The sequence below is a fragment of the Notamacropus eugenii genome, chromosome 3 (genome assembly GCF_028372415.1).
Source record: "Notamacropus eugenii isolate mMacEug1 chromosome 3, mMacEug1.pri_v2, whole genome shotgun sequence".
Lineage (NCBI taxonomy): Eukaryota > Metazoa > Chordata > Mammalia > Diprotodontia > Macropodidae > Notamacropus > Notamacropus eugenii.
Genome location: NC_092874.1, coordinates 98,006,419 through 98,033,563, shown reverse-complemented (window position 1 = coordinate 98,033,563; position 27,145 = coordinate 98,006,419). Strand labels below are relative to the sequence as shown.

General features: G+C 39.8%; 2 protein-coding genes across 6 annotated transcripts in view; both read right to left on the bottom strand.

The window, feature by feature from the left end:
* Positions 1-370: 370 nt before the first annotated feature.
* LOC140533080 (uncharacterized) lies at positions 371-11,826 on the bottom strand. 4 transcript variants are annotated; one of them, XM_072652411.1, is made up of 5 exons: positions 11,483-11,618; positions 10,086-10,462; positions 7,873-7,999; positions 6,766-6,924; positions 371-4,826 (listed from the first exon to the last, which is right to left on the bottom strand). In XM_072652411.1, exons 3-5 carry the CDS (start codon positions 7,904-7,906, stop codon positions 2,563-2,565), a joined length of 2,457 nt encoding a protein of 818 aa, XP_072508512.1. In that variant the 5' UTR covers positions 7,907-7,999; positions 10,086-10,462; positions 11,483-11,618; the 3' UTR covers positions 371-2,562. The 4 variants fall into 4 exon arrangements, with proteins under 4 accessions (XP_072508512.1, XP_072508513.1, XP_072508511.1 ...); XM_072652412.1 differs by having other exon boundaries at positions 10,086-10,479; positions 11,483-11,556; XM_072652410.1 differs by lacking the exon at positions 10,086-10,462 and having other exon boundaries at positions 11,483-11,826.
* A 5,813-nt stretch (positions 11,827-17,639) lies between these two features.
* LOC140533079 (uncharacterized) overlaps positions 17,640-27,145 on the bottom strand; it is a 29,121-nt gene continuing 19,615 nt past the window's right edge. For both annotated transcript variants that reach the window (XM_072652408.1, XM_072652409.1), the window contains one exon: positions 17,640-26,758. In XM_072652408.1, coding sequence (XP_072508509.1) covers positions 24,528-26,758 — 2,231 coding nt within the window. In that variant the 3' untranslated portion in view covers positions 17,640-24,527. The remainder of the gene's footprint in view (positions 26,759-27,145) is intronic.

Below are 27,145 nucleotides of genomic sequence, written 5' to 3'. Positions count from 1 at the left end.
GAGTGGACAAGACAGACATTTGAATTAATCTCTTCTTCTTGGATGACATTACCCCTGCTCTGCAGATAGTTTAGCAGTTTTGCCAGTGAATGGCAGAATCTTAAATTATAACCAAGATCAGACAGCAATGTCTGTCCTAAAACAAACTACTATGAACTCTTGTTCCTGATAGGCTCTTCTCCTTAGAATACAAAGACACTGATTTCACCTGTGCCCCTAGCAAGTCTATGTGTGATATCGTTAGGAGTTTTTATGTTAGCATTTGGTTTTATACTTGCTGTGGGTTTAAAGTTCACTTAAGAAAATGTGCTTTTTGTGGTAGCAAAAAAGTGGAAATAGTACATGCTCATTGAATGGGGACAGCTGGACAAATTGTTGCAGAGAACTGTAATGTAATACTGTTGCACTGTAAAAGACAAGAAACACATAAAGACTTGTACAAAGTGACAAAACAAAGTAAGCAACACTAGCACAATATACGCAACGACTACAATAATGCAAATCAAAGTAACACTAAAAGGAAGAACTCAAGATTACAAGGACCAATTTTGGCCCTAAGAACATGACAAAATACTTTGTTTTCAGTAAAGGTGGGGAACTATGGGTTCAGAAAGCTGAATACACTGCCAAACAGTTGTTTATGTTTAACCATTTTTGTTGTAAGGCAGGGTTCCATGGGTGGAGAGAGATATTAGTAAATGGTTGTGGCATTTTTAAAAAAAGCATCAATTTTAAGAGCCCCCAAAAGGAACTATATACCATACCTGAAAGAACCCCAGTGGCTGAACCTAAGTATACAAGCCTGGGCCTCCACCAGCAGATATTAGCATTAAAGATGGAGTCAAAAGATGGCAAATGATGAAATGGTTCAAGGTCCACCTCTATTAGCTCTAGTCCCAATGCAGGCTTTAACCCAATAAGAGGAAAAATTTGATCCCAGACCTTGGACTTTATGGTCTGATTGATGTCTATGGTGCCATAGGCAATCGTAATACCAGCAGGGGACAACCTTACCTATTTATGACTCTCTTAATTATATCTCCTAAATGTAAGTCTAATGCAATTAAGGACTGGGACTATGGAAGATAGTTGTATTACTGGACTGACTGCACATGTTCATATTCCAAGTAGTTGCTTTTCTGCTTAAGTTATAGTTTACCAGGAATTAGCTTCTCTTGGCTCATAGTCCCCTCCAAAAGAAGGTATGGGAGTCACCTGTTACAAACTTCTCTTAGCCCCTGCCTGTCTTTAAGGACTGGGCACAAGAATGTCCCATATATGTCAAAGGCACTGCTAGTAGTGTTATATCCAGCCAGATTTGTACAATCCCTTGACCCAGGGGCATTGAATCAACTCAGAAAATGGGAGAGTGGGTCTGCTAAATCTATTATGCATTTTTAAAAGATTAATTATGGGGTGTACTGTGTCCCCAGTAATCAGGATGAGGCATGGCTTTTTTAAACTTTGCATCAATTCAGGGCCTGCCATGTATCCTCTAGAGCAAGAGACCACTGAACTGTGCCTGGTTCTAGGCATCCTTTGAACAAATCTTCTTAAGTCTTTAGTGTTAGAGTATCATTATTTTCTGTACCTCTTAAGTGGAACCTAAACATGAAGTGGCTTGTCCACCACTACTTTCAATAGGAGTTATAGGCCTAAGGAGAGAAGTCAGGCACAATATAACAGAAATATAACATTTCTATTCTCCAGACTTCAGGTAAAGGATTCTATCCCTAGCTAGTTTTTTATTTCCCAATTGAGTTCCAGTTTCACAGTGTTCTCAGTATATGCTGGAGAAGTTTCCCAGTTGTACTATGAAAAAAGCAGGCACTGGATTATGACACCAAATGATTTTTTTCCAGCAATGAACAGGAAGCATGATTGCCATGTGAATTTTCAAAGTTTACTAGGTGGCCTATCATCTTTGCATAACAAAAGCCCTCAGTTCTGGACTTCCACCTCCCAGGCTTGTGTGTCAGCTGCAGTAGTTCATCAGACAGCCAAAAGTTCTGCCACATTCAATTAAAACACTTATTAAGTGTCTACTGTGTGCAAGGTACTGCATTAGATGCTGGGGATATAAAGATAAAAAATAACAGTCCTTGCCCTCAAGCTGCTTACATTCAGGAGCAGGGGTGTGCAAGTAGAGGGGAAGGTTGGGATCCCATGCACATATAAGTATGATAGACAAAGGAGAGTGTAATAGAGGCAGTGGAGAGATTTAGACAAAGTGCTTTAGGAAATGTGAGGAGGGATTTAACGCTCTGGAAGCTCAAGGACATCCTTGATGTTGTCAATTCTGTCTCAGCTCCAGTGACCCTGTTATTGGTCCAAAGTGCTTCCAAGGTCAGTGTCTGGTTCACTTGGGAAACTCAAGGGCATGACCCTAGTGGGTGAGCCCATGCAGTGGAAGCGCTTTAACTTCTGGGAGAAGCCTTTGCCTCCCCTGCTTGCAGGAGAAGAGTGTCTCACGATTTAGGCTAGGCACTGGTGGGCCCGGTAGTTATCAAGGCTCTTTTTCTTTTCTTTTCTTTTTGATGGAAGCTTGCCACATACAGAACACTAGAAGGGCTCATCTCCACTGTGAACTCGAATATGTTCGTCAAGTTTAGATTGCTTAGAAAAACACTTGTCACACTCACTGCAGGAAAACACCCTTTCCCCCTTGTGCAGACGTTGATGGGCCTTCATTCCAGCCTTCCACCGGAAACTCTTGCTACACTCAGGACACTGGAAGGGTTTTTCACTTGTGTGCACAAGCTGGTGGTTTGTCAGGCTTCTCTTCTGACGGAAACTCTTATCACATTCGGGGCACTGGAAGGGCTTCTCCCCAGTGTGTACTCGGATGTGCTCTGTGAGCCTAAACTGATCAGCGAAGTTCTTGCCACATTCACTACAGGAAAATGGCTTCTCCCTCTTATGTATTCGCTGGTGGGCCTTCAGATAGGCCTTCAAAGAGAAACTCTTGTCACAGTCAGGGCACTGGAATGGCCTCTCACCCCTGTGGAGACGCTGGTGGGCCTTCATCCCAGCCTTCCAGCGGAAGCTCTTATTACACTCAGGGCACTGGAAGGGTCTCTCACCTGTATGAACAAGCTGATGGTTGATAAGGCTTCTCTTCTGACGGAAGCTCTTGTCACACTCAGGGCACTGGAAGGGTTTTTCCCCAGTGTGCACTCGGATGTGCTCTGTGAGCCTAAACTGATTGGTGAAATTCTTGCCACACTCACTACAGGAAAACGGCTTCTCTCCCTTATGTATTCGCTGGTGGGCCTTCACATAGGCCTTAGATGAGAAGCTTTTGTTACATTCAGGGCAATGGTAGGGTCTCTCCCCTGTGTGTACCAGCTGGTGATTAATTAGGCTCCTCTTGTGGCAGAAGCTCTTATTGCACTGAGGACACTGGAAAGGCTTTTCCTCCGTATGTACCTTGGTATGGCTGGTCAGCTTGGATTTATGAGTGAAGCCCTTTCCACACACTCCACAGGAGAATGGTCTGATCCCACTGTGTAGGCGCTGGTGGGCCTTCATGTTGCCCTTGAGGCGGAATTTCTTATCACACTTGGGGCACTGAAAGGGTCTCTCACCTGTGTGCATGAGTTGATGGTTGAGCAGACTTTTCTTCTGGTGGAAGCTCTTATTACACTCTGGGCACTTGAAGAGAAAGGCTATGTCTCCCATATGCATAAGCTGGTGATGAAGAAGGCTTGCCTTCTGTCGGAAGCTCTTGCCACATTCGGTGCATTGGAAGGGCTTCTCTCCACTGTGCACTCTCATATGTCTGGTAAGTCTATACCGCTGGGTGAAGCCTTTGCCACACTCTCTACAAGAAAAAGGCCAGTCCCTACTGTGTAAACGTCGATGGGCCTTCATGTGGGACTTTCGACTGAAGCTCTTATCACACTCAGGGCACTGGAAAGGCTTTTCTCCACTATGTACCCTCATATGTTCAGTGAGTTTATACTGATGAGTGAAGTCTTTTTCACACTGCGTGCAGGCAAATGGCCTCTCTGTGCTGTGTAAGCGCTGGTGGGCCTTCATGTAGGATTTTCGACAGAAGGTCTTACCACACTCAGGGCACTGGAAGGGCCTCTTTCCTGAATGTAGCTGCTGGTGTCTGAGGAGGTACTTCCTCTTAAAGAACCTCTTGCCACACACTGGGCAATGGAAAGGATTCTCACTTGTGTGTAATTTGATATGGGTGATAAACCTAGCTTTCCGAATGAAAACCTTGCCACATGTATTGCAAGAAAACTGTCCATTTCCACTGTGCAGGCTCTGGTGGGATTTCAAACCAGCCTCCCATCGAAAGCTTCTATCACATTCAGAACACTGGAATAGTTTTTTCCCCACAGGAATGAACTGACGATAATGTCGGTTCACACTGTAGCTAAAGTTCTTCTCACATTCACTAGACTGGAAGCACTTCTTTCCGTAATGCAAATGTAAGTTAGACTGCTTTCTAACTTTTTCCTTGCATTTTGAGCATGTACATGGATTGTTCTTTGTGTGGTTGCCATGGGGTTTCACTACATGCCCTTTTGCCTGGAAGTTTTTCCCAAAGACAGGGTAAGAGCAAATTTTTTGCCCTAAGGGAGATTCCTGGTGATTGGGTGAGCTGAAGGTTTTGTGGCTCTCATATCTGCCACTCTGGGTGGAGTTCTCTAATTTTGGAATTGGAGTCTTCGTGCCTGGGATGCACAGACATTCTACAGTGGCTTTTTGACAAGATTTGGAGGAAATTGCTTTCCTTTCCTCTGAGCCCTGACTTTGAAGACTATCTAAATCACTTGCCTCCTTTTTTGTTCTTGCAGTTCCATGATTCCCTGGAATTAAAAAGAAAAGATTCCATCACTACTTGTCCTTAGAGTGAAGTAGAGATTTCCCCATTTTACAACTGAGCTTGAGAAAATCTATTCTGAGCCAACCTGGTAATCCAGCTTTTAACTTTACCTAGGTCTCTTTCACAGAAATTGTGACTTTGCCCCCAAATCCCTGAACACTAACCAAATAAAACCAAACTGCTGGGGTCCAATTTAAATGTGAAAAACATACTCAGAGATAATACAGACAAAAATAAGGACTTAAGGTTTCTATGTGTCTAATAACATAAGTCAAACCCTATTAGCTGAACAGATTAATCCAGAGAATATAAGGCTATGGGTTATAATAAACTGGTATTTTGACAATATACATCGCTGTTACATTTTCTTTGGCCTATGGCAAAACCTGCAAGTTGTACAGACTTTTTTTTTCCCCTTTAAAAATGCATTTTAATATTGTTTCCAGTCATTCTACTAAAGATACTAAATATGAGAGATGAGTTCTTAGAAGCAGAGGCATATGGGCCCTAACCTTTGTCTAGGCTCTATGGAAAGGTAGAGAGTTTTGGGGACTATATTCCTCCCGTTTTCACCACTGCTTAAGAAAGATTTCCTAAAAGACAGAACAAATGGACCGCCAGGTTTTCAAGAAGCTTATCAAAAAACCAAAGGTGTTAACTGAGGATATTTACTCTCTTTGCCAAGAAGGCTTGTGTTAGGGCAGATGGCCACATGGATATGGAAGATGTTCCCCAGCTAAAAATTATGAGAAAAGAAGGAACAGTGGCAACTGTTGAAATGGAAGGTGGAATGCCATATTTTAAATCAAAGTTGAGATAGTATAAGTAGTGAAAAAGAATATTGGCTATGTGTCCACAAAATGAACCAGTCACTTAAATCTGTGTGACTTTAGATAAGTCATTTAACTTCTCTGAACTTTTCTACACTTAACAGTCAAGAATAAATAAATGTACAAATAAGTAAAAAATAAGTAAATGTACAAACTATAAAAACCCTTTACTTGTTGAATTGAATTAAACGCCATAATGTATGTAAAACTGTTTTGTAACCACAGTTACAAGGTATACCTATTATCACTGTTATTATTATCAATACAACCTAATGCCAGCAGTATTAATAATAGCTTATGTCTACATAATTCTTTACAGTGATATTATAATTCCATCATTTCCTAGGCCCAAGTCTTTAAGGCTATTCTTTTCCCTTTAATCAGGATAAAGCATCCTGTTTATTGCTTAACCTAGGTGAAACTATCAGCTACTTTGTTTTCCCTAGGAAAAGGAATACAATAGGGCTCAAACTTTTTTCTTTGATTGTTACAGTCTTAGCTATAGCTTTGATCTTATTTTGATTTAGATATATGATTTACTAGTAGAGCTGACCAGGTACCCATAGAATCCAGTTATATTATTTTGGGAGCAAAATATTAGTGTTCTAGAGTACTGGCATCAAACTCAAATAGAAATGGGGATCACTAATCAATATATAAAGGCCACATATTGACTTAGTTTTAAAATGAAATGTTATCTATGTTTTACTTTTATTTATCTGGTTAAGTATTTCAGTCTAGTTTAGACTGTACTCAGTGTACTGTGGGCTGCATGCCTGACACCTCTGAAGAGGCCTCCTGGCCAATGGTCCACTGGGAAGGAAAAGCCAACATGAAATAGCATTCATTAACCACCCCATGTGCCTTTAACACATAACATTTTTAATTTTTAGAGTTAAGAATTCCAGATTCCCTAAATATGACAAGAAAAAATGGAGGAATATTCACTTAATCAATATAATAGAAATAACAGTTCTCAGAATAATGGGAAATTTTAGTTCAAGGGGTATGGAACCCCTGAACCCCTGAGAATCCCATGAAATTCTCAAAACTGTAGCCTGGGAAAAGTGATACTGATTTGTTCTCACTTACCCCTAAAAAGTTTCTTCTCAGTGACTTTCAAGTTGAAATGCTTGTAAGCATTCAGGCTGACTCCTATTTCTGCTTGTTCCAAATCTCCCCAGTTCCCAACAAATAATACTTCTCCTAGTTCAATCCGGAATATCAAATCTGGTTTGGGAATGGTATAGTCTGTCAAAAAAGGTCACATAAAAATAATTTATTTTCCTTGGGTATTTGGTCTGAAAGTATGTATTGATTATTATTCCTCAGTACGAACTCATCATACCAGCCAAGTCAATGTGTATGTGTGTGTGTGTGTGTGTGTGTGTGTGAGAGAGAGAGAGAGAGAGAGAGAGAGAAAGAAAGAGAGAGAGAGAGAGAGGAAGAAGGAAAGGGAGGGAGGGAGAGGGAGGGAGGAAGGGAGGGAGAGAGAGAGAGAGAGGGAGAGGGAGAGAGAGAGAGAGAGAGAGAGAGAGAACATACGTACCCCGCCTCTGGTTTTTTTGAATGCTCTCCCATCTCAAAAAGTCCTTCCTCATTCTCATTGACAATAAAATCCTATCCCTTCACAAAGCTTTCCTCTATTCCAATAAACATTAATCTCTCACTTATCAGAATTCCCATAGTATGTACAATATATACCACTAAGCTGATTTCTTCATTTTAAAGTTTTGGCATTTTATTTGCCAATAGTTTCTTACTTATTTTATCAGTCTAAGGCTTAGTTTTCTACAATCAGAGGCTCCTAGAAGATAAAGCACTGTATCACGCTTCCCTAGCAGACCCAACTACAGGCTAACCACCGAGCCTTCCTGAACCTGGATAGCTACCATCAATTCCATTGTTGTTGTTGTTCAGAAGTTTTTCAGTCACGTTTGATTCTCTGTGACCCCATTTGGAGTTTTCTTGGCAAAGATACTACAGTGGTTGGCCATTTCTTTCTGCAACTCATTTTACAGATAAAAGAACTGAGGCAAAGAGGGTTAGGTAACTTATCCAGGTCACAGAGTTAGTATTTGTCAGATGTTGGATTCCAGCTCACGAAAATAAATCTTCCTGATTCCAGGTCCTGCACTCTATCCACTGTGCCCTCCAATTTTACAGAGTGTTTAAAATTTTTTAGTAAATACAACTTACCCAAGGAAACCAGGGTTGAGTAATTGGCCCTCATCACGTGCTTGTAAAGATCTTTCTGCCAATCATCCAAGATATCCCACTCTTGCTCTGAGAAATATATGGCCACATCATCAAACTTCACTGGGACCTGGAATTATAAGCATCATATTGACACTGAGTTTTACCAATGCCATTGCTGTTCTTATAGAGATTCTGCAATTTGTTTCAAAGAAGGGCTACAAATTTATTCCAATAATGGCAATTAATTTGAAGAACACAGAAAAGCATGGAAAGATTTATATGAACTGATGGAAAATGAATTAAGCAGAACCAAAGGCAGCACTGGAAAGAACAAGAAATGGAAAGAAATACTAAAGGGAAAGAACAAGAAAATCAAAATGGAGTACTACAAAACTGTACTAACCAAGCTTGGCTCTAAACAAGAAATATAATACACTTCCTTTCCTTCTTTGCATAGATAGGAAACTACAGATGTGGATTATTGCATAGAATGTAAGATTTGTCAGATTAGTTTTGAACTGCGCTTTTTCCTGCTTTGTTATAAGAGATGACTGTGGGTGACAGGGGAGATACTATTTGGAAATGAAAGTAATATAAAAACAAAAAGTCTATAATTTAAAAAATAATAAAATCTGCAACGATTACATTAACATAACAAACACTACAAGCAGCCATTGCAATGACCAGTCTTGGCCTGACTAGAGAAAAAGTGGTGAAGTAACCTCTCAAAAGAGATGTAAAGGACCATAGACCTTTGCCATCAGCTTTGGTCAGGTGGTTTTGCTTAACAGGTTTTCTTTGATACAAATAAGGGCTCACTGTTGCTGATGGACAGGGGAAGGACGTGGTATAAAAAACAAGTCACAAATAAAGTTTAAAATTTAAAAATCCCAACTAATGAAAAACTGAAGACAGTGTAAATGTAAATTGCCTAAGCAATAGTTAAACAGGTTGTATATATCAAAGGCAATGGTGCACATAACCATTGAAAAAAAGAGAAATATGGAAAAGATTTTAAAAAGCGACACAAAATGGGGTAGGCAAGAGAGAAAGGATATGGAAGACTTTATTTCACTGATTGTGGGAAGGGATCAAACCTGATTTCTCTGATGTAGGGAATTCCATATGAGAAATTTCCTCTACAAATGCAAATGGGTATTTTCTTGTTATATAGGATCTGGCACTTAGCACAGTGCCTGATACACAGTACATGATTAATAAATGTTGATTGGAGAGTTACATTGGACACTGAGAGGTTAACCCACTTGCTTGAGTTTACTCAGCCAGCATGTGTTGAAGGGAGTGATTTGAGCCCAAGTTCCTGACTCTTGAGGTCAGCTCTATTCACTACACCACAATTTCTCCTATACATTCACTCATAACTATGTAAAAAAAAATACACAATACATTTGAATATATATTATGTATATATATATATATATATATATATATACATACATACACATAAGGATAAGGATAATGTTAGTTATCAGTGGTATGCCACTGGTTTCTATATGTTGATTTTATCAAATGCAATTTTTAAAAAAAGTCTCTCATGACCTTTAAGTTTTATTTATAGCTTTCCAATGAAATATAGTTGAAAACATCATGCTAGACATCAGAAAACTTAGATAGGTAGTAATACGGGCCTGTAGTTTTCTTATTTATTACTTAGACCAATAATTATCTGTTTGACCTTGGCCAAGTCTTCTCGGAATCTTAGTTTCAACTGTAAAATTTGTCCTACCTCAACAAGATGTGAGCATTAAGTAAAATGTTATTTTCTTCTGTATTCAAATGGAACTATGATTAATGGATCCATAAACTATAATTTTAGCAGAAATCTCTAATATCACTTCCTTTCACTAATTTTTCTAGTACTCTGAACAATCAATTAATAAACATTTATTAATTACCTACTACATGCCAGGCACTGTGCTAAGCACTGGAACAGAAGGATTAATGTAGATGTGGTATTACCCTCCAATAATGCAGAAAGAAACTCATCTGTGCCTGCCTACCCTGTGGCTCATATCTTTGGTCTCCCATAAATCTGTCTTCAGAGGTTCACTATGTAGGTTAGTCATCAGTTTTTCCCTCAATCTGTTTTACTGGCCAAACTTCTTCAATTATGTGTCTTTGAAGATATCCTTTATACCTCTTCTCTTGTTTAATTCTTTGTTTGTAATATATCACAGTGTGTTTCCACATACCGTGTAACTCTCCACTGGCTTTTGAGGTGATCCTCAACTTCAGTTCTTTGGAAACTATAAACTTCCATGACATGTAGCCATATAGCATCACAGAAGATCACTGGTGTTTAAAAAACTGGATTTTTGTTTTAGGTAGAAATTTTGGGTAATCAAAAGAACTTGGTAAATTTCAAAAGGCAATCCATCTTGCCCTCTTCTTGTTCAATTCTGAGCCCAGCTGATTGTCCAGTGTTCCATATTGGTCCAAGACACATATGTGCAGGCATACAGACACACACAAGAATGTTGCATAAACTGTCAGGTTTGGTCACTATTAGTTGTTCTTGCTTAACATGGAACCAGTCTGAGAGCATAGGCAGCATTCCATGATTGTAGACCTACAGTTAGAATGGCCCTCAAAAGAGGAAAGGAGAAGCAATTATAATGCCTACTATATTCTAGGCACTGTGATAAATGTTCTACAAATATTTATTTGATCCTTACAACGACCCTGAGGGGTTGCTGCTATTATTATTCCCATTTTACAGTCGAGGAAACGAGCAAACAGAAGTTAAGTGACTTGCCCAGGGTCACACAAGTGTCTGAGACAAGCTTTGAAAGCCATCTAATCCAACCGCATCATTTTACAAATGAGGAAACTGGGGTACACGAATTAAGTGGCTTTCCCAGGCCACACGCTTTCTCCCTCCTCACGGTATCCATATCCATACGTGTATAAGCGGATACACACATACACACACGGGTATGAGAGAGAAGGGAGGATGCTAGCTGATGGATAAGCTCGATAAATTGACAAACTGCCTATCGCAGCCTCGGTAACAGGCTTTCTTGGGGTTTGGGGGCAATAATGGTTAAATAGCGCCTACAATAAGTGCTTGAAAAGTGGTTAAATGCTGCAAAAAAACCCCAAACAGCTACCCTTCAACTACCTACAAGAGGGCAATCACCCTCTCAGCCGCCCCTTAAGTCTCGTCTTCTACCTAACTTCCCGTTCTTCTCTCTCTGCCCACAGAGGCCGAACTTTGCCGGGTACCCAGCAGCCCCCGAACTCTACGGACCGGCCCAACTGGCCAGAACCTGACCTTCGTCAGCTGCTCCTGAAGCTCGCCCCCCGCCCCCCGGCCCCCCATCAGCTCCTCGAGGACAGGACGCGCCGCCCCGCCGTGCCTCGACATCCCCGACCCCAAGATGGGGTGCCCTTGCGGCTCGGCTAGCCCGGTGACCGCCTATCCGAACCGGGCGGTTCTCAGGGTCCAGGCCAAGGGGAGGGACTAGACATCTCGCCGTCCCCACACGGCCCGAGGGTCTCCGGCGCCAGGACCGCAACAGCTCGGGGACAGCAGGAGGCTGCCCTCCTGCCCCCGCCCGCCCGCTCCCCGGCCCGGTCCGCGTCTCACCGGAGCAGGCGCCGCCGCGGCCATGGCCCCCGGTGTGGAGCCGGCCCCGAGAAGGCTGCGGCGGGGAAGGCTGCAGAGGGTCCGGCCTTTCCTCCCCCTTCCTCCCGCCCCGCTCCGCCGGCGGCCCGGCCCAGGACGTCCGGCCGGGAAAGGGGCCGTCGGCGCGGAGCCAGGGGCCGCAGCGGGGGAGCCGAGCTCGTCCCAGGTCGCTCTGGGCCCCCGGAGGGCCGGCCCGAGCTGGGCTGCCCCCGGCGCCTGAGCACCAGAGCCCGGGCCCGGCCCCCGGCCCCAGCTGATCTCCGCTCGCAACCCACGGCAGTTGCCGGGTACACGCGGTGCATCCTGGGACTGCAGCTCCGCACCAGCCTGGGACGCTGCCACCTAGCGGGGATCCTATCCCACAGCGCCGCCTCCGGGGTGGAGGAGTGAAGGCGTGTCGGAGGAGTCCTGGACCAGACATCCAGCCCGGGTTCTCCTCCGGGGTACTCGGGGCATCGCTAAAAGTCTCTTACATCACCTGGCTGGTCCTGGAGTCGCTTGTGGATGTCCAGGGGACCTCATTCAGCCTGGGAAGACCTGAAGCTACACCAGATTAAATTTTATTTTTTCAATAAACGAAAATACGTTATTCTCCCCTTCCCATCCCACGCCCACCACCTTTGGGTCTCAACAAATAAACCAATAAACCCCCAGCACTGGCCACGACCAGAAACGTGCCTCCTTGTGCATCTAGAGCCCGCCACTTCTCCCTTAGGAAGTGGGTAAGGTGAGTGAATTCGATAACCACCCCCCTTGATCCCACTTTCAGTCCCGCTCTGTTAGTTATTTCCTTTTTATTCTGCACGTAGCTTGTTTTGTGTGTTTGCTTCCATGTAGTTTGCCCCCTTAGCTTGGGAACGCCTTGACGTCAGTGCTCATCTCCAGCGCTTGGCATGGTCCATGGTGGTGCTTGGTATTTAAATGTTTACTGAATGGAATCAAATCACTTGTTAACCAAAAAAGAGGAAGAGGAAGAGATCACGGAAGCACACCTCTCCTGTCTCCTTTGCAGAAAGTTGGGACAGGGCTTAGTAGAGTTCCATAGGAATGAAACACTGAACATTTGGTCACATTTTTATACAATGTATCGATCAGTTTTGTTGATTTGTTTTTTCTCTTTTTAAAAAAAAAATGTGAAATGTTTCTCTAGGAGAGGGAAGGCTACAGGGAAAAATGTAGGTGATGTAAAAACAAAACATATCCATAAAAGTTTATTTTGAAAAATGTAAGGGGTCTGGAACTCTCGGGTTATCAGGGTCATGATGCCCTCGGGAGAAATCTCTCGAGACGACTTGTTCTTGCATGACTCACATGATGGACCACCCTTATGCAATAACCAACCTTCACAATTATCTTGAGCAAGAACAACAACAGCCAAGCACGCAAGCTCAGCACACAGTGTTTACAACCTTCTGGCATGTATGGAAGTGGAAGTAGAATGCCTATATATACTCTGAGCTAGCTGAGAATAAACGGAGTGCATACCATCTTTGCTCCCGCCTCATTCATTCATGTCCGGAAGAAAGATCTCACGCAGGCATGAGATCTTTGGGAACTTAACAGAAAAACATGTATTAAGTGTGACCTATGTGCTTGGACTTAGAAAACAAACTCATCTGGAAAACATGAGGAGAGAAGATTTGGGAGTATAATTTTTTAAACAGAAAAAAAGGAAAGAAAAAAATCAGTCAAGTCTTTAAGGAGTCTGCTATAATCACTTAAAAAAAACAAGGTGATTTCCCCAGTTGATAAATGGTCAAAGGATATGAACAGGCAGTTTTCAGAGGAAGAAATTAAAGCTATCTATAGCCAAATAAAAAATGCTCTAATTCACTATTGATTAGAGAGATGAAAATCCAAACAACTCTGAGGTACCACATCACACCTATCAGACTGGCTAACATGACAAAACAGGAAAATGATAAATGTTGGAGAAGATGTGAGAGTTGGAACACTAACTCATTGTTGGTAGAGCTGTGAGCTGATCCAACCATTCTGGAGAGCAATTTGGAACTATGCCCAAAGGGCTACAAAAATGTGCATACCCTTTGACTCAGCAATGTCGCTTCTAGTACTATATCCCAAAGAAATCATAAAAATGGGAAAGGGTCCCACATGTACAAAAATATTTATAGCAGCTCTCTTTGTGGTGGCCAAGAACTGGAAACCAAGGGGATACCCATCAACTGGAAAGTGGCTGAACAAAGTTGTGGTATATAAATGAATGAGATACTATTGTGCTATAAGAAATGATGAACAGAAAGACTTCAGACAGGCCTGGAAGGACTTATATGAACTGATGCTAAGTGAAAGGAGCAGAACCAGGAGAACATTATACACAGTAGCAGCCACAGTGCAGGAGGAATTTTTCTGGTAGACTTAGCCATACACAGCAATGCAAGGACCTAAAACATTGTCACTGGACTCTTGAGGCAAAATGCCATCCACACCCAGAGAAAGAACTATGAAATTGGATCACAGAATGAAGCAGAATCTTTTCTCTTATGTTATGTTTTCTTTTGTTTTGATTTTTCTCAGGATTTCTCCCATTCATTTTAATTCTTCCATGCAACATGACTAATGTGAAAATGAGTTTAATAAGAATGTATGTGTAGAACTCCTATGAGATTGCATGCCATCTTGGGGAGGGAGGGGGAGAAAATCTATGACTTATGGAAGTGATTGTAGAACACTGAAAACAAATAAATTAACAATAAAGAAAACCAAGGTGATGTAAAAGTTATGACAGGTGAATCCTCTCAGGGGTATATTGGTACCCCCAGATATTGAAAGAATCAGAGAAAATTTGAGTGGACCTCTGATGTTGTTTGCTGAATAACATGGCTGAAAATCTCACAGGATGAGAAAGTTTGGAGTAGTTGGCATCTTCACTGCTAGAAGGATCTCCTACACTTAAGAGGTTACACAGGCATCAGGCAAACTACAGCCTCAGGTCCAAATCCAGCCTGGCTACTATTTTTTTTTTGTAGAGCTTGTGAGCTAAGACTGATTTTTATATTTTTAAATACAGTTCCATCAACGCATGAGTAAGGCACTGTGCTAAGGTGGCTGTATGAGAAGATGGAAATATATATGACCAAGACTCTAGTATCAAGGAGTTCACAATCTCATTGTGTATCGGGAAAGTAAGAAGGAGGATATATGGGCAGGAGTGGAGAGAAAAGTACACAAATAACTGATGCCAAAGGGTGTGATGGGTACAAAAGAGAGGTCTATGTAGAGCTTAGCATAGTGCCTGGCACATAATAGGTACTTAATTAATGCTTCTTGGTTTGAGTTTTTCAATTCTTAGTTTGTTTCTATTTTCTCTGCCAAGGAAAACATTTTACACTGAAAATGATGAAAAAAATTGCTAAGAGTTGATGAATTGATTCCCAAAACAAGATTGGAGGCAGTAAGAGGATATGTACCCTTGAGGTATTTAAGTCAGTATTTAAGTATCTGAGACACCTTGGCTCAGATGAAATCTATCTCTTGAGTCCTAAAAAAATCTGGCAGACATGATTTGCTGAGCTGCTGTTGGCAATATCTGAAAGATCATGAGAAAATGGGAGAGGTATCATAAGATTAGAGAAGGGCAGAGGTTGTCCTGATTTAAAAAAAAAAAAAAAGTAAAGAATGCAGTCTGCAACCTATAGGCCAGTGAGATTGATTTTGATTCCTGGGAAATTTTGACAAAGGATCATTAAAGAGAGAGTTGACAAATGCCTAGAAAGGGAATCAGTGATACAAAGAGCCTACTTCACCAAGAATAGGCAACTCCAGATGAATTTAATATCTTTTTTTGATAGGATTACAAAATAAGTACATGAGGAGAATGCTCTAGATGTGTTTATCTAGATTTCAATAAGGCTTTTGATAAAGCATCTCATGTTATTCTTGGGGAGAAGATAGAGAAACATTGGAGATTCGAAAGTGACTAGATGACTAGACTCAAAGTAGTTAATGTCAGAAATGCTGGGAGCAAGGGAGGGGGAAAATAGGGACACTAATGTATTGTTGGTGGAGTTGTGAACTGACCCAACCATTCTGGAGAATAATTTGGAACCATGTTCAAAGAGCTATAAAACTGTGCATTCCCTTTGACCCAGCACTTTGACCCACTACTCTTTGGGATATTCTCTGTATTCCAAAGAGATCAAAGAAAAAGAAAAAAGGATAGAAACTCTTTTTGTGGTGGCAAAGAATTGGAAATTAAGGGGATAGCCATCAATTGGGGAATGGCTGAATAAGTTGTGGTATTTTATTGTGATGGAATACTATGTGCTATAAGAAATGATGAGTGGAATGGTTTAAGAAAAACCTGAGAAGTCTTACATGAACTAATGCAAAGTGAAATGAGCAGAACCAGGAGAACATTGTACATAGTAACAGCAAATATACTCTAAGAATACAATTGTGAAGGACTTAGCTACTCTGATCAAGACAATGATCCAGGACAATTCCCAAAGACTCATGATGAAAAATGCTATCTACCTCCAGAGAGGAAATTGATTGAATTCTGAGTGCAGGTTAAAGCATATTTTTTCACCTTATTTTTTCTTGCTTTTTTTTCCTCAACATGATCAATATGGAAATGTTTTGAATGACTTCACATATATATTGGGTATCATATTGCTTGCTTTCTCTGAAGAGAGGATAATAATTTGAAATTCAAAATAAAAAAAGTTAGAAAAAATTTTTAAATAAACTTAAAAAAGATTCCATGTAAGTTTGTACCCAGCTCTGTCATAAATTCCAGGAGAATTATATAAATAAAGCTGCATTTTTCTGTTGATGGAATTGTGACTAATGTTGCTGCAATTATGCTTTTGGTAGCTAATTCTAGTGGTATCAAAAATTACACATATACCTGTGGTGGGAGCCATTGAGGTTCAGAAGTTTTCAGATGAAATTTCCTTGGCAGGAGCTGTCCACACAGGGAATTATAAATACAAGCTCTGTAAACACAAGTATACAAGGAGAAGGAATAAAAAGAAAAAATTGTCTAAATTTTTAAATTATGGGAACATAGGGAGTAATTGTTAAAGGACCACCCTTCTCATACTTCACTCTATTATTTCTACAACCATGGATTCCTAGGGGAGAGAAATCTAGTATATCTCTTTCTAGCTTAGTTTGGCTTAGTAAACACATGTGTTTTAGATAGACAGACACAGACAGATAGATAGGCTGCTACAGGAAAGAGCATTAAGAAGTGCTTAAGTGTTTTCTTCAAAGGGCAGAAAAACTAGAGGGGTGGGGAAGAAAGGCAGTGTGAACTCTCATGGTGAGACTATTTCTAGCCAGGTCTTAGGGCTGAGTATTATAGACTAACCATGTATACTTTGGCTGGGCTGAGCTTCTCTTAATCCTGTTTTGGTAGTGGGGAAAATCTCTAGAATGGTCAAAAATGGGTTTTGTTGTCATATTTTTCAAGGGTTTTAATACAGACAGACTTGAGGTCAATCAATGGGAGCCGATCCCTTCAAGGGAGTAAAACAGTGAAATAGTTAGAAAAGCTCTGCTATCTGCTACCTTAGTGTACCTGCTTCGCAGTCCTTCCCATTATTCCCTTACGTCTACATAGGGCTGATTCAATAGGCATATTGGCCACATTGAGGTCACATGTTCTCTCAATAAAGCTGATGTGCTTTACTGTCTTGTGTGCTCCATGTAGGTGTGTGCTGGTATACATGTAACAGTTATTTATGTACACACAACACAGTTTTAAGTTTAATCTGCATTATTAACATTTTCTTCATCACTTTCTTAACTTTAGACAATCAACAAAAAAATACATCAAGCCCTGACTTGTAACATTTGCCAATTTCTGAGGTGGAAATAGTCACATTGAATATTTAAAAATCGGCTCTTGCTAGCCCATACAAGCTGTCCATAGCTCCATCCTATTTTCCTGCATGTGTCCTTGCACTGGACCTTGGTATCCTGTACCTCACTAAATCTGCCTTAAGGTAATTGTGAAGAGAGGTTTTAGCTCTGCAGTAAGTAGGTAGGCATATAAGATTAATGGGAATAACCATTCACTTCCCATTTTCTAATTCTGTACTTCATTGAAAAATCATATACCTCATCATCTTAGAAATGAAAGCAAAACTCATATTTATATGTCTTTATTTTTAATTCAACAAAACATCAAGGACACACATCCACAGTGGCTGGTCCTTAATTAAGGTGAAACATGACACAAGGCACAGAATATTTGTGAGACAGCATACATGATGGCTCCATCTTTATGATTGTACTTTGGTGGGAGGGGGGGAGGGGGGCAGCTTGTTAAAGTGCTAGCTCTGATTTCCTGTTTCCCACTTTGGGTTGGCCAACATTTTAGTTGATAAAGTAAGTGCAACTTTTTCTCTTGGCTTCTGAGTCTATATCACAAGGTCTTTGGATATCACTATGTAGGGAGGGGAGGGAATTGGTAGAGAGGGTTAGCCTGACTTGTGGTTAGCCTAACAAATGTATCATTCACAATACACATGTGAAGATGGCTATTTAACATGGCCTTGTCGATTGTTGATTGTTTTATACACATAACCACAAGGAAGGATAGGCCTGACATTGCAAGGTCTCTTAAAAAAAAAACTTTTAAAAGTTCAGGAATGCAGTAGGTAAGCAAAAGTGTATATGTATATGTATACTATAATATATAACATATTTAAATATTAATATACCTATCTGTGTCTCTAATTGCAAATAGATGTGATTAAACATTTAATAAGTCAAAGTGTTGCAATAGAAATATATATGTGTGTGTACATAAATATATCTAGTAATAGAAATATCATTGTCTTTATATAAAGTCTCCTATACAGGGGTGAGCACTTGCCACTACATTACATATCTTAGTTCTGTGATCAAAATTCAAAATTTTCTCCCCAGTTCAGACTTGCAGGAAAATGGTAACTTAGCCTTTATATAAACAGAGATCAAGACTCTACAATTACTCCTCTTCCTTTTGATGTATCAAAGACTGAGGCCATTGTATAATCAACTATTAGACATTTCAAACTGAATGTTTCATAGACATATCTAATTCAGTATGCCCAAAACAGAACTCATTGTTTTTCCTTCCAAACGTATTTCTTTTGGCTTTCCTCAGTTTCTGTCTAGAACACTATTCTTCTAGTTTCCCAAGTTTGTAACCTTGGTATTATTTTCAATTTCTCATTTCTCCTCACTTCATCTATCCAATCTTGCCACTTCTATGTTTCCAACATCTCTAGCATCCATCCTTGTCTTACTACTCACACAGCCACTACTTCATTTCAAGCCTTCCTCACCTTTTCCCTAGTCTATTGTAATGACCTCCTGATTGAGTGCCCTACCTTCAGTCTCACACTCGAAACTATTCTACACAGGTAGTGAAAGCTGCCAAAGTGATTTTCCTTATGCTAAAGTCTTACTATGTCACTCACTCAGTAAACTCCAAGGGCTCCCGATTGCCTCTAGGACCAGAAATAAATTCTTCTATTCAACTTTTTAGGTCATCCACAACCTTACTCCAACCTATATCACCAGTCTATTTCCTCTTGCCCTCTATAATCCAACTAAAATGGCTTTTTCTCTGTCCCTCACACATGATATCCCACCTCTTTCTCTATGCCTTTGTCCTGGCTGCTATGCCTGGAGCGTAATCTCTACTCTTTACTTTTGACTGAAGATTAAACCTTAGCTCTAAACAAAAAGAAAGAGAAGAGGCAGGATATGGAGATAAAAAGAAAAAATCAAAGAGAGAGCCTATTGCAAGAACTGATTTTACAACCACGTGATAATTGCAGAAGTTAATTTTCCTGAAAAAGGAAAATAAAATCACAGTTGACTGTTGAGAAAGCTTTGATTTTTCTGGGGCTCATGAACAAAATAATTACATTAAAATCTCATTTGTGATGGAGGATAAAACAATTAGAAGCTCTCCTTTGATTTTTAAACAGACCTTTACATGGCAGAACAAACTACTGGTAAACAAGCAAAGCCAGGGGAAGGGGATATACTACATCTTTTGGCACTTGGCTCCCTGAATTTTGATCCCTCTCCAACATCCTGTTCTTCTGGGACCTTTTCTCATCAATGACAATGTGTCCCATTATGCCACCAATAGAAGTTTGAATTCCCAAAATGATGAAATAAATCTAATTAGTAAACCAAAAGCCATTTTCTCTCCTATTAAAATTTGTGACCCATCAAATTAACATCAAATAAAATCATGTCTACCTATAGAAGAAATAAAATTAAAATGCAAAACATAGAGATAAGGGTAGAAAACATGAAATATCTCTAATTAGTAAACCAGAGGCTATTTTCTAGCATATTAAAATTTCTGACCCAACAAATTAATAGCAAAAGCATACCTATAGAAGAAGTAAAATATGCAAAATATAGAGATAGGTTTAGAAAATACAACTTTAGCTATCCTTTTGATTTCTTATGTGGAAAAAAATTCTTCACACAAACTCACATATTGATACACAAATTTACAGTGGCCTATGTAATCCTTCTCAACTAATGTTATGCTAGCCAGGCATTAGAAGAAAAGTCTGATAAAATTTTCTAATAGGAGATTTTACAAATGCTTAACTATAATAAAATGAAAAGAATCTTTTATTCCTACTTTAATCAGAATGATCAGAAAGTTTTCTCAATGAAATTCTTCCTCTCTAAACTCACAGAATCATAAATTTAGGGCTAAAAGGACCTTGGAAGTCACTGAGTCCAATACTCTCATTTTACAGATGATGACCCTGAGGTATATTGATGGACACATAAATGGCACATACATAGAAAGCAAAAGAGCTGAAATTCAAATACCTATTGTCCTTTGATTACATTCAGACTACATCAAATTACTGGAAAAAGACACAATAAACTCCAAACCCAATTAATACCAGTGAATATACACATATAAGGCAGACATATGTACACAGCTTTACCAGTGAAGCATAAAAAACTTATAAAACACTGATCTGATTGTACAATAATAGTAGATCCCAAAATGCTAGGGCCTCCCTTGTGTTCTCTTCCCATTTTATGGCTACAAAATATATCCTATGGGCCCATCACCTGGTTGTCCCTTCCTCTTACTATATGACTGGCTCATTAATGATCAGATATTTCTTTGATGAAGCCTGTTAAACAACTTCCCTTGAATAATTCCTGGTTCATAATATGTTGCAGTCTACTCATGTCCACTGTGTTCTTCTCCACTACCCTTTAAGTAATCCCCAACCTAAGTCTATGAAGATTGTAGATGCCCATGACTCTCACCCATACAACATCACCTGAAGATGGTGTCTGTTTCAGGGACAAGCTTTCGGTCATTAAAACTTTGCAATTTCCCAACAACAATCCAACTTGTTCTCTACCTCCTTTTCAATTGTCCATGTGTGATTTCTATTCCAGATTGATGGACAAGGTTTATAAGTTTCTCCATCTAACTGCGCACACTAGTTTGAACAATATGCATTCTTCATCCACTTGGCTTTTCTTGCATCTATTTATGAGTTCCTTATGCCCCATCACATGATCAGTTTTTACAGAGACTATGTGTAATACTGCAAAACAGGTATATTCCTTAGGATTACCATTCACTAATCTCCAAACACCTATTATTCTTAGTTTTTGAAAGGAACATTTTTTCATATCTTTAATTTCTTCCTTATTTGAGTTCTCTAAATTTGAAAGGCCCCATCAGTTACCATCTTACTATTTAGGACTTATAATTCATTTACTTTTTTCTTTAAATACTCAGAAGTCATATCACTCATTATATATAAAGCTTTTAAGCATATAACAATTGATTTATTTCTCTTAACCAAATTAATTTTAAATGCCTTTTCTGAGATAGTGATTGTTACTTTGGCTTTCAAAAAAAACTTCTCTAAGGCATAATTATGGGACCACAGATTTTGAGCTGGGAAGGGAATTTAGAGATCATCTAAAGCAATGGTTTTCAAACTGTGGTCCACCCTCCAAAGGGAGGGTGAAAATCCCTTCAGGAGGTTCTCAAGGTCAAAACTATTTTCATAATAATACTAAGGCAATTTAATTTCTACTACACTACATAACACATATAAACCGTATAACCAAAAGCTTATTGAGATAGGGGGAGGTCCTGGAGTATAAAGGAATCTTGAGAAGTTTGAAAACCATTGATATAAAGTGACCCTCTCATTTTACAGTGAAAAAAACTGAGGTCCAGGGCAGCTTGCTCAAAGTCACACGGGTAGCAAAGTGGCAGAACCAAGATTCTAGTCAAGATTTAACCATTGGACTCCAAATCCAGTTCAGTTTTAGCTGTCATAATTCGTCACTTCAGAGCCTGGCATAATTCCTTTTACCTATATTGTTCCTTATATTTATTATATTTTATTTGCATATTTATTTTGTAAGTACTTATCTGTTCATCCAGTTGGATGGAATTTTGGTTTGCTCTTAACATGAAGATATTGGAGTCTTTGAGCCCTGATTAGTAGTTTCCTAAATGGTTAGAAAGTTATTCATATCTAACTACGTCAGGCAACAGAATGAAAATTCCACTCCATTACTTATATGAGAAGTTCACAAACTTAAGAGACACCACTTAGACAAATCATTTTTAGCACTTATCTCTTCCATAGCATAAAACGAGAGAGGACTAACTAAATTATACAAGGAAAAGTAATTCCCTTGCTCTCTAACTAACTGCAGCACAGTATGTCAAAAGAAAACAGCTTTGACTCCAACATCTCTGACAAAATTTTCCTGTATAGGACATGTTGGGCAAAAATGACAAGTGATGGAGAACTCAAGGCAATATCTGTCCTCTACTTGGGCATTCTTCTTAAAGTGACCTTCATATAATATGGATTTATTAAAAAGCTTTTATGGTAAAAGAGTACAGTGAGCAGATCCAAGAGATGCAGTCAGCTTTAAGTACTCATTTGACCAAAGCAGGAAGGGGTTGGCTCCTGAAAGAACTAAAATCAAATGAGTAAGCCAGAGAAACATGAACAATATGCTGTTTCCCCAACTTTTCATAATCCATATTGTTGTCATCTCTACTTTTCATACAACTCACGTAAGTGGGATTTTGATATTTCCAAAGTTCCTTATTATTACCAAACCAGTCACAAGAATACTTGTTGATAGGGTTTTTGGTTACTATTAAGATCCTGTGGAAAGTACTACACTATTATACTACAAACACTTTTTTAAACTTTGTATAAAGATCTGTTTCAAGTAGATTGCTTGTACACAGCAAATTATTAGGTTTTTCTCCTTAATATAAGCCCAGATTTTCTGACTCCTAAGTCCAGGGCTCTTGCCACTATGCACGTTGCTTTTCTTCCATGACAAAGACCAAGAGGAAATTACTTATACCTTTGTATACTTCAAGTTTTTAATGTGTATATATTTTCTCTCTCCAACTGGCAGAAGCTCTTTTAAAATCCTCACACTACCTAGCAGTGGTCCTTTGTACATAGCAGGAATTTGCTGATTGAAGATTTTGCAGGCTATTTCTAGCTTGATCCAAATACAAGTTTTCTGATCTTCCTAATGAAATTCATATTTCCATTATTTATTTTTTTCTTTGTACCTTTATGAAGATCCTAATTTTAACAGAATTCTGCTCAACTGTGTTTTAAAACATTCAGGAGGGAAAGAGACTTATTTAGGAATAAAGAACAGAAGTCAAATTTCAAGAAGTTTATAAGGAAGAGTAATGCATAATCTTTGATCATCAGTCTGAAGTTAGCTTTATCAGTAACTGTGGGCTTCAAAAGGGCAAGTAATTAAAATGCAGTAAGTTAAAAATTTTTTTTCCAACTCAAACTCTGTGATCCTATGTGTTATTAGGGAAACCCCAGAAGCAAATGTTTAGTACATAAAAAGGTTAATTGATTGTCATTTATTATGTATAGAAATAGGTCTATCTCTCCAAACAGATCTGTATGTATATATTTGTCTATGCACACATACACATATGTATATGTACATACACTTATATACACATAGATAAATGATCTAAGGATTAAACATCAGAAGGTAGTTGCTAAATTTCTCCTGGTCTAAGATAACACAGCAGGTAACAGAAAGTTGTAAGTCTTTTGAGAGTGTTCAAAAGTGAACACCAAACTAAAGCCTTATTTTCCTATTCTTAGGGAAACTTTTCCTTACAGTATATAGGCCTAGTAGGTGTGTTGCTTAAGTCCACATATCATTAAAACAAAACAAAACAATTCTTGCAGTGGTAGTTTATGCCACAAGGTATATAGAAGCACTAGTATTGGCCTCTGTTAAAGGAACAAAAAACGGCCAAGGTTAACTGAATTTTTTCATCTGGGATTTTCTTTAACGATCCTAATAGATTTTTCAGAAGTGATAAATACCTATGGAAATAAAGTCGGGTTAAACATAAAACCTATTGTTTGTCACCAACAATGTCATTTCTGGTAGAAAGGTTTAATACAGCTCTGAAGGGAATGATTAAGACTTAAGCGAGAAATTATCCTAAAAACTGGGATGATATTACTTTTTTTTTTTTTAAGTAGAGCTGTCTCTCAGGAATATGCTCCCTAGAAGACATTATTAACTTCATAGGAAAGATCCTGTTAAGTTTAATCAAAGAATTCTAGGAAAGGGAAATTGAGACTACATCAAGCTAAAGAAGAGTTTCTACCCCTTCCCATGTCTTCATTCATGATCTTTTTCAGAAATTCCTGGAGGAGAGGAGGAAAAAAGGATCAATGTGTTGTTCACACCTTTAGAAGGCACTAAAGGAGTCAATTAGAGCAATGAGAACTCAAATGAAAGGACATTCTTAGGAAAGGGCAAAGAGAGGCTTCAATGTAAGAGTTTAAAAGGAAGGCTCTTCATGGTCTCTCAGATTCTTGGATCTACTCAGCCTTCTATTTCTTCTGAACCATCCAGACATCTGGTTGGTATGTATCCTAGTATAGATTCCCCTCTGTTATGGAATTATACTTAGAGTTAACTCTAATGATGCTCATTGGTCCAAAGAGCTGGCGTTATTGGGTACCACCTCTGACCTGGAACTCTTCTCTGTCCTAGAACTCTTCTCTGATCTGGAACTCTTCTCTGACCTGGAACTCTTGGCTTTCTCCTTTGCATGGGCTGCAGTATGGGTATTGAATGCACCCACATAAGCAAAGCTCTTGCCACAATCAGAACATAAGAATGGTCTTTCCTTCTTATGTATGTGGTGGTGTGCCCTCAAAGATGACTTATGAACAAAACTCTTTTTACAGTCAGGACACTGGAAGGATTTCTTCCTAGTGTGGATCTTGATGTGTCTACTTAGCTCACACTTCCGGGTGAAATTCTTACCGCATTCCTCACAGGAAAGTGTATTCTCCCCTTTATGCAGGCTCTCATGAACCTTCAGAGATTTTTCCTGAGAGAAGCTCTTGTCACACTCTGAACACTGGAAGGCCTCCTTTTTTTGGTGAGATTTAGCATGTTTAGTAAGTTCACAACGCTGGGAAAAACATTTTTCACACTTGGAGCAAGGATATGACTTTTTCTGCTTATGTCTGTTCTGATGGACCTTCATGGTAGCCTTCCTATAGAAGCATTTGTTACATTCAGGACACTGAAAGGGCTTTTCCCCACTGTGAACTCTGATGTGTTCATTGAAGACATGTTGCAAGGCAAAGCTTTTGCCACACTCTTTACAAGTGAAAGGCTTCTCCCCACTGTGGTGGCTCATGTGGGCCTTCAGACTTCTCTTTTGACGAAAACTTTTGTCACATTCGGGACACTGGAAGGTTTTTTCCTTGTTGTGCACTTGAAGGTGTTGAGCGAGCTTAGAATGATGGGGGAAACATTTGCCACAATGGGTACAGGAGAAAGGCTTTTGTCCAGTATGGATGCGCATGTGGGCATTCAAGTTGGTTCTCCGGGTAAAGTTCTTACCACATTCACCACACTGGAAGGGCTTCTCCCCACTGTGGACTCTGAAGTGTTCTGTGAGCATGTACTGCATAAGGAATCTTTTGCCACACTCCCCACAGATGAAGGACTTCATCCCACTGTGTTCACTATGATGGGCAATCATACTTCTCCTCAGGCGAAATTTTTTACCGCATTCAGGACATCGGTAAGGTTTCTCCCCAGTGTGTACTCTCATGTGTTCAGTGAGTTTAATTTGTTGGCTGAAGCATTTGTCACATTTTGTGCAAGGGAATGGTCTTTCCCCTTTGTGTAAGCCATAATGGAGTCTCATGGTGGTCTTCCTTTTGAAGGTCTTGTCACACTCAGGACACTTAAAAGGCCTATCCAGTTTATGAAGTCTTCTGACATGTTTAACAAGGCTTGATTTGTGAGCAAAGGTCTTTTTACACTCACTGCAGCGGTAAGGATCAACCCCATTATGCAGGCTCATGTGGATCTTCAAATTGATCTTGAGGCGGAAGCTCTTTCCGCAATTGGTACACTGGAAGGGTTTCTCCCCAGTATGAACTCTGATGTGTTCAATGAACTTGTATTGATAAGAAAAACACTTGTTACACTCACCACAGATGAACAATTTTTCCTCCTTATGCAGGCTTAGATGGGTTCGCAGGTAAGACTCCTGGCAGAAGCTTTTCCCACACTCCCTACAAGTGAAGACATTCCCCCTGCTGCGTGTGCGGTCAGGTCTCTTTAGGTTGACCTTGCGGGTGAAGTTCTTACTCCTTTCAGATTCCTGCAGGAAATCCTCCCCATTGTGCTTACGCTGATGGGCATTCAGGTTCCTCTTCAAGCCATAGCTCTTGCCACACTCACTACACTCATAGATTCTTTTTCTGTTCCTTCTCTTCTTTTTGTCCTTTCCTTTCTGTTTCTGGTCAGATTGCCTGCTGAATTTCTTCTTGCACTTGGGGCATTGACATTGGTTGTCTGAGTGGCTCCTTTGGTGTTTTACCAAGTGACCTTTGAACTGGAAGCTTTTCCCACACACATGGCAAGGATAGAATCTATGTCCATTGGGGGCTTTCTGGCAGCTGATCGTCCCCGGACGTTCCTCTTCTACCCTCTCAGTGGATCCCTTAGCGCTATTAGCTTCTGGAACTGAAGGCTCTCTGTTTCGGGGGGAGAGGTTTCTCAAGGTGTTTCTTTGATTAGACCTGCAGAAAACATTTCCCCCTTTAAGTGATGAAGATCCAGATAAGTCTTGGTTTTGAGGACCACCAAAATGGCATTCCTTTGCTTTTAGCTGCATAGCTCCCTGGTTTTCTGAAAGAAAGAGCAAAGGTTCAATTATTACTCACATCTAATCTATAATGGGGTCAAGGAACCACTTCTGGGAAAGTAAAAGTGAGAATCCAACTCTGACCTGGGCTATCTTGAAAATCCAGGTATTATTCCACCTTCCTATCCCCTATCCCCACTAAGTGTCCTTCCTAAAGCTATAACTTTTCCCTGTGCAAACTCCTTTCATTAACATACCAAACATAAATGGGATGTAGAGAACTTACTTAGACTAAATGAAGTCATGAATTAAATAAGCCAGAATAAAGATATGAAATCTCCCTGTATTCAATATTATAAAGACCAATTCCTTGAGTCCACAGATATAACCAGTGATTGGACCATAGATTGTAACAGAAATTTCAGAAACCA

Coding starts and splice junctions, on each gene's coding strand:
- LOC140533080 (XM_072652410.1), bottom strand. CDS start 11,506: ATGGCCGCGGCGGCGCCTGCTCCG. Junction 6,925..7,872: donor CTCAACCCTGGTTTCCTTGG/GTAAGTTGTATT, acceptor CTTTTTTGACAG/ACTATACCATTCCCAAACCA. Junction 4,827..6,765: donor TGAGAAGAAACTTTTTAGGG/GTAAGTGAGAAC, acceptor TTTTAATTCCAG/GGAATCATGGAACTGCAAGA.